An 11,187-nucleotide genomic window follows, 5' to 3' on the forward strand; every position below is an offset into this window, starting at 1 on the left:
ACTACTCATGGGCTATATTTTGAATATCAATCATTGGTAATTCGAATCAAATAATTTCGATTTACCAATAACCCTGCTCATTCGAATCAAATTGATTCGATTTGGTACTAGAATGGGTAATTCGAATTAAATCAATTCGATTTATATAGATATATGCATTGGAACATCTACGTAACATTTTTTATTTTGAGACTATTGAGTAATATTGATGGTTCATTGATTTATTTAAGTGTTTTACCTTTTTTTAAATATTTTTGTTAATATTCTAAATATTTATGAGTAGAAATAACAATTTTTTCTAATTTTAACTTAATTCTTTTCGTTTCAAACTAAAAAATTGCTATAAGAATTGAATTGTAAATCATTTTTTTAAGAATTCAATTATGTTCTAAAATATTTATTAAATTTACTCTTTAAAATATCATATTTTATTAAGTTATTATATAAAATTTATAAAATTATATATACTAATTATTATATGTCGATCAACCCTATTTTATCTTATTTAATTTGGATTAGTTTAAAGTTAGATTTGAATATTTAAAATAAATACTGGTAAAATTTTAAAATAAAAATATTATATAAATAAAAAAAATCATTATATATTTGTATTTAAATATATATTTTATATTTGAGTAGCTATTTTATTGTGCAACTCTAACATGGGTAATTTAAAAGTTGAGTCTAGCTCGAACAAAAGTCGACTTAAACACGACACTGCCCATCCAAATTTCTTTTCCCAAATAAATGGAAAATCCTATTTTACCAGAAAAAAAAAAGGAAAATACAGATCCAAATTAATAGTAACCCGATAAGGTAAGCGGATAAGGAAATCCGAAAGTAAACACTAAAGAATATCTAAAGAAAGGAATCATAAGAATAATTAATAAGTTCGTCAACAAGAAGTGAGGCTCAACCAACGACAGATTCATACATTTACATTTCTGTCTAAGGGTGGCATCTTGGAACACAGTGTTACAGATAGCTGAATTCAATCTTCATTCATTGATTAAGGCACAATGCAGTTGTGAACAGCAACCGTGATGGCTATGGCTCATACACGTGTCCCTTTCCAATGCCATAAATACTCACTTCCCTCACCGATTTCTTCTTCCTCATTAATGCTTCTTTCTTCTTCTTCCTCTTCTTTGTGGTCTTTTTCATCATCGTTTGCTACGAGGAGGAGCCATAAGGGTGTGAAGGGGAGGGTGAGAATCAGTGTTGCGACCATGGCTGATTCATCAAAGAGAACTGTGATTGTCACTGGTGCTGGTGGCCGTACAGGTGAGTGAGTCTCTTTTTGTTGTATGCTTAGTCAAATTCCTTGCTTTCTTTCCCTGTCAATAGATAAAGAGAGCGAGACAAAAATTGGCATTTTGGGGTTTTTAAGGTATTAGGTGAAGTTAAATGATGTTTGAAAGATGCTGCTGTTATGTTTCTTGTTGCATGTACCATAATCTGTGTGTAAAGGATAAGGCTACAGCATGATATGGTTCTGCTGGAGTTAAATCCCAAACTGGTCCTGAGATTTAAAGCCTGCACTAAAATAGTCGTCCAGGTCTCAATTGCACCAATTACGTCCTCTCCACCACTAGTGATTGCCAATCTCAGGTGCCTAAGTGGTGCAATTAGAAACATTTCTGTAGAAATCGCACTTGTAAGTTCAGAACCTCACTTCACAGAGGTTTTGTTACAGTGAAGAATGCATTCTAAAGTTCTATGCCTCTATCGCGATAGGGATGGCAACACAAACCCGATCTGCAGTTATCCAATCTGATGGGGTTGGGTTTCAGGACATATTATCAAATGTGTTGATTTGTGCATTGCTCTTGAAAGTCTTCATAGTTTTGTAGTATCAAATGATTAAGGTTGTTGGTTTATGATGCCATATAAATGAAAAGAAAACTGAAATTATATGATTGTATAAATTAGAATAGAAAAGAAAAACACTTTGACTTATGATTATTGAAAATTTTTTGGGTTAACAGTCAAATTAGTCCCTGAAAGATAAGACATTCTTTAAATTTGTCCCTAAAAGATTTTTTCAATCAAATTGGTCCTTCAAAAATTACGAATTCATTATATATGTCTTTCAGTTACTCTACTCATAATTTTTGTCAACGATTGATGATGTAAAATGTTAACTGATAGCATACATGACACATAACATATTCAATTGGATGTTAACTAAATATGTTTAAGAAAATCTATCAATTTAGTCACTAGCCCTTAGCCCCTTAGCATTCTCCTATATTATGTTCTATTTTACCACTGACTGAATGCTCCCTTCAGCATTCAACCTTAGCCCCTTAGCATTCTCCTATTCCTATTTCTTATAGAACTTGAGCATATGCAGTTACCTAGGTTAACAATACAAGAGGGTAAGGATACGTTAGAGGTCCTAACATAGTTTTACTCTTGTTACCTTTTTCAGGACAAATAGTGTATAAAAAACTAAAAGAGCGGTCAGCCGAGTATGTTGCAAGAGGCCTTGTCAGAACTGAAGAAAGCAAACAGAAAATTGGTGCTGCGGATGATGTTTTCGTGGGGGACATAAGAAATGCTGATAGTATCGTTCCTGCAATTCAAGGTGTGGATGCTCTAATAATTCTTACAAGTGCAGTGCCACAGATGAAAGCTGGGTTTGATCCAACCAAAGGTCAACGACCTGAGTTCTACTTTGAAGATGGTGCTTATCCTGAACAGGTGCAACTACTAATAGTTTCCATGTATTAGATGTACTTAATTAAAATTTGATATTTATCTCCTTTTCACTCATACTGTACTATATCTTTTGCTTATTAGGTTGACTGGATTGGGCAGAAAAACCAAATAGATGCTGGTAGGGTCTGTTTATGTTCTTTTGATTAATCGTAGAACATAACAAATTTGTCCATGTTTGCAATATTGAAATTGGTTTTACCTATATGAACAGCTAAGGCTGCAGGAGTGAAGCAGGTTGTGTTGGTTGGGTCTATGGGAGGAACAGACCTTAACCATCCTTTGAACAGCTTGGGTAATGGGAATATATTGGTTAGTTATTTTTTCTCCTTCAAGTAGAGCTTGCATTTCATTTTAGAGCACGATGCAAGTTTCATTTTGTATTGATTGCAGGTTTGGAAAAGAAAGGCTGAGCAATATCTTGCAGACTCTGGTATTCCATACACAATCATAAGGTGCACCAATTTCTGTCCGTACTTAGACATATATAGCTGTCCGAGGATTTTTCTTATATGTTTCGTTCTTTTGTTTGTTCAGTGGAAGAATATTTCGGGTTTGAGTTGAAATTGCATTTTAAATAAAGTGTTTAAATCCACTAAAATTTAACAGCACCTACAAACTCACTCTCTGTTGATGCTTAGTATTATCTTCATACCGGGTTGTTTTGGCCGGAATTTTTTATATTGTTCTTTCTGCTGTACAAAATTTGAAAAGTTAGAGTTGTATATGGAAATAACAATGGCCTTGCTTATGCAAAGTGAATTTGTATAGAAGTATTATGTTACCTACCCTGGAGAGAGAGAGAATGCTGACTCAGCAGCAAAGGCAGCCAAAAAAGGGAAGAAAATAATCCCTTTACCTTATCATTATTCTAGAAGGAGCAATAAAGAAAAGGGAGGAATAATAGGCAGGAGAAACGTGTAATCATAAGTGACAATAATTGATGATTGGATTAGTCAGATGAGAGAATCAGGGAGGCGTAATCGTAGGAGTTGAATGCTAATTATGATAATTAATTTGAGAGAAGGCAATAAAAGGAGGAGCTGATTATGGGAGAGGCAGGAAAAGATTTGGAAAGGCCTAGGCTAGGAGAGAAGATGACTCTCGAAATTCCTCTATTATCTTTTACTGTTCTATTGTATTTCGGTATTTCCATTAAAATAAATACCAGTGTAACAACTGGTAATAGAGCACCGATCTTCGGTGTTTTGTGCATGGTTTCCACGCAAGCTGCCATGGAGTCGAGGTTGGAAGTTTTGGAGAAGCAAATGGAGGAGATGAGGGAGGCTCATAATCGTTCGCTGGAAGTTCAAAACCGATCATTTGAACTCTTATCCACCAACCTGCTGAGACAGGTGAGGAAAAAGCTTTCGCAACAACACCATGACCAGGGAGGAAAAGGGGCTGGAGGGAGCAACGGGAGAGATGGAGAAGGTTCAGAAGGTAGGGGCGGTGGCAATAATGAAGGTGAAATAGAACAGAGGAGATTTGAGCCTACCAGGAAGCTTGACATTCCCATCTTCTCGGGAGATGATGCAAATGGCTGGCTGGTGAAGATGGAAAGATATTTTCGTGTCTCCCAGGTGGCTCCGGCAGAAAGGATGGACTTTGTCACTCTTGCTTTGGAGGGAGAGGCTCTCGCATGGATGGAGTGGTGGGAAGAATACACACCATTTCAGACATGGAGACGATTCAAGGAGGACTTATTGAAACATTTTCAACCTGGAGCTGCTCTCAACCCATGGCTCCATTACTAGAGGTGAAACAGGTGGAGGACGTCGCTCAGTATAGGCGAGAGTTTAAGGCTGCAGGACGAATGCAGAGAAACCTGGGAATAGAGGCTCTCATGTGCATCTTTGCAAATGGACTTAGAAAAGAAATTCAGGCGGAGTTGGAAGTGGCTCGGTTTGATAATTTACCAGCTTTAATGGATAGAGCGACGGCTATTGAATGGAGAAATCAAGCATGGAAGGAGACCAGGGTTGACCCTAACGGCAGGAGGGTGGAGGGGTTGTCGAAAGGGAGCAGGTTAGGCAGATTTGGTTCGGTGGGAGCTAGATTTGGATTTTTCAAAAATTCTAGTTCGGCGAAGTACAACACCCACGACTGCAGAGGCGAAGCGAGGAGCGAGATTGGATCCAACACAAACAGGGCACCCCTACTCCTCGTACAGGCCTCAACACCAGTTCGAACGGAGGAAGCAGCACTTCTCATTCGCAGACGACTCGTAACAGTGGCACACGGTGGCTCTCAAACAAAGAGTGGGCAGAGAGACAGAGGAAAGGGTTGTGCTTCAGATGTGGAGAGAAGTGGGGACCTGATCATAGGTGCTCCATGAAGCACTATCAAATCATACTCCTAGGAGAAGATGCAGAAGAGGAGGCAGAAGGAGACGTAGGGATGAACCAAGAAGCCCATGAAGGGGAACCTGAACGGGAAGAGCTGCAACTATCATCATACAGCTATTGGGGACTTACTACTCACAAGACCTTTAAGGTCCAAGGCGAGATTCGGGGCAGAACAGTGGTGGTGCTCATCGACCCTGGGGCTTCAGCAAATTTCATTGCCACCGAGGTGGTTAGGCGGCTGGCATTACCGGTGAGAAAGAAAAGGGAGTTTCAAGTGGAGGTGGGGAACGGTGCTGTAGAAAAGGGGAATGAAGGCTGTGAAGGAGTTCACTTGAATGTGTTCAAGGGGTCCAAATAATCCAAAACTTCTTTGTAATGAAGCTGGGCTGTTCGGAGGTGGTGTTAGGAGCAGGATGGTTGGCAAGTCTAGGGAGGTTTGTGGGATATTATGGAGAATTAACATTGAACTGGAAGCAAGATGGTAGGGAGATGCAACTAAAAGGTGATCCTTCCTTGAGCAGAAGCAGGGCTTCATGGAAGAAGACCTTGCACGCTCTGAAAAGTGATGGGGAGGGTTATGTTATCACCACCAGGGTTGCTGCCACCGAGGAGCAAGAGCAAGAGGTGATTTCTGCTGAAGCTCAACAATTTCTACAACAATATGGGGACTTGTTTTAGACCCCTGTAGGCCTCCCACCCAAACGCGAGAAGGACCATGCAATCATCTTGAAGGAAGGGTCAGCGAGAAGGACCATGTAATCATCTTGAAGGAAGGGTCAGAGATTCCTCGCATCAGACCCTATAGATACCCACAATATCAGAAAACCGAGATTGAGAAAACTGTAGAAGAGATGCTGAATTCTGGCATCATACGTCCGAGCACTAGCCCGTTCTCAAGTCCGGTGATCCTAGTTAAAAAAAAGATGGAGGCTGGCGATTCTGCATAGATTACCATGCATTGAATCGAGAGACCATAGCTGATAAATTCCCAATTCCGGTGATTGATGAGCTGCTGGACGAATTGGGAAATGCAAAAGTATTCCCTAAGCTAGACCTCAAGTCCAGCTATCACCAAATAAGGATGAGAGAAGATGACATCCACAAACCGCTTTTCGAACTCATGAAGGACACTATGAGTTTCTCGTGATGCCCTTTGGGCTCACAAACGCTCATTCCACTTTCCAAGCACTCATGAATCAGGTGTTGCGGCCATTTTTGAGGAAGTTTGTTTTGGTTTTTTTCGATGATATACTCGTCTAGAGCTTGAGTTTGGAAGAACATTGGGGTCATTTGCAGCAGATTTTTGAAGTCCTCCGGTGCAACCAGCTCTACCTCAATCAGAAGAAATGCAAATTCGCCCAAGAACGTATTGAATACCTGGGTCACATTATATCTAAAGGAGGAGTGGCAGCAGACCCCAAAAGGGTTCAAGACATGGTGGATTGGCCAGTTCCAAGGGACCTCAAAGGGTTGAGGGGATTCCTTGGGTTAACCGGTTACTATCGCCGTTTTGTGAAGAATTATGGAGGCATAGCTTGGCCCCTTACACAACTACTGAAAAAGGATCAATTCAAGTGGGGTAATGAGGCACAAGCAGCTTTCGAAGCACTCAAGACTGCCATGGTGACAGTCCCAGTGCTAGCTGTCCCTTCATTTTCAAAGCCCTTCGCAGTGGAAACTGATGCTTCCGGGAAGGGATTAGGGGCAGTACTACTGCAGGAAGGCAGGCCGGTGGCTTACATGAGTCAGAAACTTTCTGAACAAGCTCAAGCTAAATCTGTTTATGAGAGGGAGTTGATGGCTATGATCCTGGCAATTCAAAAATGGAGGCATTACCTCCTGAGTCAACGGTTCACTGTTTATACGGACCAGAAGAGTCTTAAATTCTTTCTTGATTAGAGAATTGGAGGCGAGGAACAACAGAAGTGGATGACCAAGTTGCTTGGGTTTGATTTCGAAATAAAATACAAGGCAGGGAAAGACAACCAAATAGCTGATGCCCTCTCCAGAAAATTCCAATTTGCTGCTGTTTCCATGGTTTCAGCTGCTGAATGGGGAAACTTAGAAGAGGAGGTGGAGGTGCAACATGACCCAAAACTCGAGCATCATGCAGGATCTGATTTTCGGAAAGGAGGTTACTGCTGGATATGCATTGAAAAATGGGAGGTTGCTGCACCAAGGGCGTTTGGTTATTCCAAGGCCTTCGGAGTTGATTCCCAAGATATTGGAAGAATTCCATGACACAAAGTTGGAAGGACATTCTGGTTTTTTCCAAACTTATAAGAGGATAGCTGGAGTACTGTATTGGGAGGGAATGAAGAAGGCCATCATGGATTATGTGAGACAATGTGAAGTATGTCAAAGGAACAAACATTCCACCGTGACTCCAGCTGGGCTGCTACAGCCACTCCCTATTCCAACAAATATTTGGTCGGATATAGCTATGGACTTCATTGGAGGACTACCAAAGGCAAAAGGGAAGGACACCATCTTTGTTGTGGTTGATAGGATGACGAAGTACGCTCATTTCTTTCCCTTATCTCACCCTTATTCAGCAAAGGAAGTTGCAGACCTGTTTGTGAAGGAAGTGGTGAGACTTCATGGGTTCCCTACATTGATTGTTTCCGACCATGAGCGGCTGTTCATGAGTGGTTTCTGGTCCGAAGTCTTCAAAGGCAGAAGGCACATCATTAAAGATGAGCTCAGCCCATGATGGGCAAAGCGAGGCGGTCAACAAGTGCGTGGAAACTTACCTCAGGTGCTTCGCGGGGTCTACGCCAAAGCAATGGCCCCGATAGCTGAGTTGGGCAGAATATTGGTATAACACCAATTATCATGGGTCGATCAAAATGACCCCCTTCAAGGCCCTTTATGGAAGGGAACTCCGGGTTCTGTTGCGGGGTCAGGGCGAAGCTGCGGTTGAAGAAGTAAGAAATCTTATGGAGGAAAGGAATCAGATGTTGGATGAATTGAGGTTTCAACTAGAAATGGCTCAAAACCGAATGACGACATATGCTGATAAGAAGAGGAGGGACGTCACTTTTGAGCCAGGAGAGTTTGTGTACCTCAAACTGCAGCCTTATCGAATGAAAACCTTGGCAAAAAGGGTCAACCAAAAGCTGAGTGCAAGATTCTATGGCCCTTATGAGATTCTTACGAAGATTGGACAGGTTGCCTACAAGCTTAAATTATCGGAAGGAGCTCGGGTACATCCGGTCTTCCATGTTTCTTTATTGAAGAAGTGTGTCAAGCCCACTGCTTAGATTCAGCCACTTCCTACGACTCTAACAGAAGAGTATGAACTACAAGCTGAACCCCAAGAAATCCTAGCTGTTAGGAAAAATGCAGCTGGTAAATTGGAGGTGTTGATCAAGGGGAGGGACCTTCCAGAATTCGAGAACTCGTGGGAAGCAGCAGCTGCAATTCAAGAAGCCTTTCCTTCCTTTCACCTTGAGGACAAGCTGATGCTTCAAGGGGAAGGTATTGTTACATACCCTAGAGAGAGAGAGAGAATGCTGACTCAGCAGCAAAGACAGCCAAATAAGGAGGAGCTGATTAGGTGAGAGGTAGGAAAAGATTTGGAAAGGCCTAGGCTAGGAGAGAAGAGGACTCTCGAAATTCCTCTATTATCTTTTACTGTTCTATTGTATTTCTGTATTTCCATTAAAATAAATACCAGTGTAACATATTATTACTTGGATTTAGATATTAAATTTAAGGGTGAACTTGGGAGAGTATAATGCAGCACTAATAACTGTCGCTGATAAAATCAACCGTTTGAAACTTATAAAATTACAGGCAGGCATAGGATACTTGTTCTAATTAACAGTTATCACTTACATGTTACTCTAACCCATCACATTTGTACATATCCATATTACTTGTTCTCATGTTTCCCAGACACACATTTAACTAACAACTTGTATCAGCTAGAGCTGAAGTAGCCTTTGTTATTGTTAGTGAAAGAAAATCCAACGTGGATTTAAGTCCTTTGGGTGTATACACCATTGCGGAAAACAAGAAGTTTCTAGATTAAATAAAGATAATGTCAAAAGTAGGACTAGTCGTAAAAGGGCCTTTTCCTTCCTTCCAGAAAGGTTTTTGCATGCTACATTTAGTTCCATGGCTACTACTCTTCATTAAGCATTCTTTTTTAATATTTTGTGGGAACTTGTTTTTAATGTTCTTATTGTTAATGTACATTAAAGTCTCTGGTTGGGGCATTCTTATGAGCATGCTGATATTTTTCCTCTTTCTTTTTTGGCCTCAGGGCTGGTGGCTTGCAAGATAAAGAAGGTGGTATTCGGGAACTGCTCGTTGGGAAGGATGATGAGCTTCTCAAGACAGAAACCAGAACCATTGCTAGACCCGATGTCGCAGAAGTCTGTATTCAGGTATCCCCTCCATCTTCTGAAGGTTTAATTAATCTATACATCTTAAGAATTCAATCATATCATAATCATTACATTGAATATGTCAGTAGTCAATCCTCTAGAGCAAATTCTTGTCACAAAATTTTTCATATTCAACTATACAAACTTAGATAGGAATCTATATGAAATTTTAGAAAGTTTTGCATATTCGGTTTCTGTAAGGACTTGATTAAAAAATTTTAAACTATATGGACTTGCGATATAACTAAACCTATCACAAATTGTTGACAGGGTTTTACCATGGTTTTGAGAACCAGATCGAACTGGCCGATATGACTCAGTTAACCAAGAATTGGCCATCAGACCAGTTCGATTTAAGATACAAACCGCTTGCCAATGAATTGGTCAAAAATCAGGATAACCAATTGAACAGTGTTGCTTTTTTACCCGTGAACCCGTTTAAAATAATAAATCACAAAAAAAAAATCATTTTTTTAAAGAAATTATATATTTTATACATAAATATATTATTATTATATCCAGTTCAACATCGGTTGAACTCGACTGATCTTTGAACCTCTGACTCTACTGGTTCGATGACTAATTCGGTTTTCAGAACCTTTGGTTTTACAATACCAAACTTTTCCATTATTTTAACCACATGAACCTATTTAGTGAAACACGACTTGGTTATTTTGTTAGTCTGTACCAGCTCCCTGAAAATTCCCCTTTTTTTGGATTCTTATTGAGTCTGAGATTTTTGCATCCCGTTGTTCCTCTTGTTTAACAGGCACTAAATTTTGTGGAGGCTCAGTTTAAGGCATTTGACTTGGCATCAAAACCTGAGGGAGCTGGTTCACCAACAAAGGACTTCAAGGCCTTGTTTTCTCAGATCACTACCCGTTTTTGAATTTTGAGTGGTGTTGTCATGTTTCAAAATAACTCGTTGGCCAGCGGCAGACCCTTAAATAGAGCTTCGATCTGCGACAAAGTCCTTGATTAGTCCTTGATTCGTCGGGTTGGGGGATACGGTGGGCAACCAAAAAAAACTTATCTATTTTAGTCCCAACATTTGGGATTGGACCTCCATAGCTAGAAAAATCACTGTCATGACAGTTCATTAAAAGATTGTGTAAAGAAAATTATTGACTTTCATGGTACCGGCACAGCAAGCCTGACAAAGTCAAGTGTTTAATCAACACCTTTATTAGTGTTTATGATTTCATGGCATTGTTCTCAATTTCGTGATATAACAAATTACAAATGGAATTCATGATTGGATCAATTCTTTGGAAGAACAAAAATATAACTGCCTTTGTTGTCCAAAGTAGTGTTTATTGTCATCAGTTTCCTAATTGTCCCCATAATAATATTTTTATTATTATTGTTATTTAACTAAATTGTATCTGTTTTCAGAGTATATTTTAAAAGTATAATTTGTAATATATTCACTTTATTAGAAATGTAAAAAAAAATGTATAAAATATTTATCATTTTATTAAGTTCTCGTCATGTTTTTTTGTGGCGTTTTTAAAATTTATCCTTAAGACGTATGGGGATTTTTAATTTTATTATTGTATCAGATGTGGTGTTTCTCACCAAAATGGGACTAGATGGTGTTATTATATGAGCGGGGAGGAATGCGGGATGTCCGGACCGGACCCTGCAATTCGCCAATGGCGAAATGGCTTGCATGTCCGACATGGGGCGGGGCTGCAGATGCTCGTGATTTGTGCTCTGTAACG

At 39.7% G+C, this 11,187-nt stretch overlaps 1 protein-coding gene across 1 annotated transcript; it reads left to right on the top strand.

Moving 5' to 3' along the window:
* The first annotated feature begins 833 nt into the window (after positions 1-833).
* On the top strand, positions 834-10,789 carry LOC130974330 (uncharacterized protein At5g02240-like). Its single transcript, XM_057899165.1, has 7 exons — positions 834-1,284; positions 2,435-2,706; positions 2,806-2,842; positions 2,936-3,033; positions 3,115-3,176; positions 9,340-9,463; positions 10,233-10,789. Exons 1-7 carry the CDS (start codon positions 1,044-1,046, stop codon positions 10,350-10,352), a joined length of 954 nt encoding a protein of 317 aa, XP_057755148.1. The 5' UTR covers positions 834-1,043; the 3' UTR covers positions 10,353-10,789.
* The last annotated feature ends 398 nt before the right edge of the window (positions 10,790-11,187 follow it).

Source organism: Arachis stenosperma, chromosome 4, assembly GCF_014773155.1.
Source record: "Arachis stenosperma cultivar V10309 chromosome 4, arast.V10309.gnm1.PFL2, whole genome shotgun sequence".
Lineage (NCBI taxonomy): Eukaryota > Viridiplantae > Streptophyta > Magnoliopsida > Fabales > Fabaceae > Arachis > Arachis stenosperma.

Bases quoted from the DNA above. Each gene is read 5' to 3' on its own strand.
- LOC130974330 (XM_057899165.1), top strand. From the start codon at position 1,044: ATGGCTATGGCTCATACACGTGTCCCTTTCCAATGCCATAAATACTCA. The intron at 2,843-2,935 runs GTAGGGTCTGTT...CTATATGAACAG, and splicing joins GAAAAACCAAATAGATGCTG to CTAAGGCTGCAGGAGTGAAG. The intron at 3,177-9,339 runs GTGCACCAATTT...TTTTGGCCTCAG, and splicing joins ATTCCATACACAATCATAAG to GGCTGGTGGCTTGCAAGATA.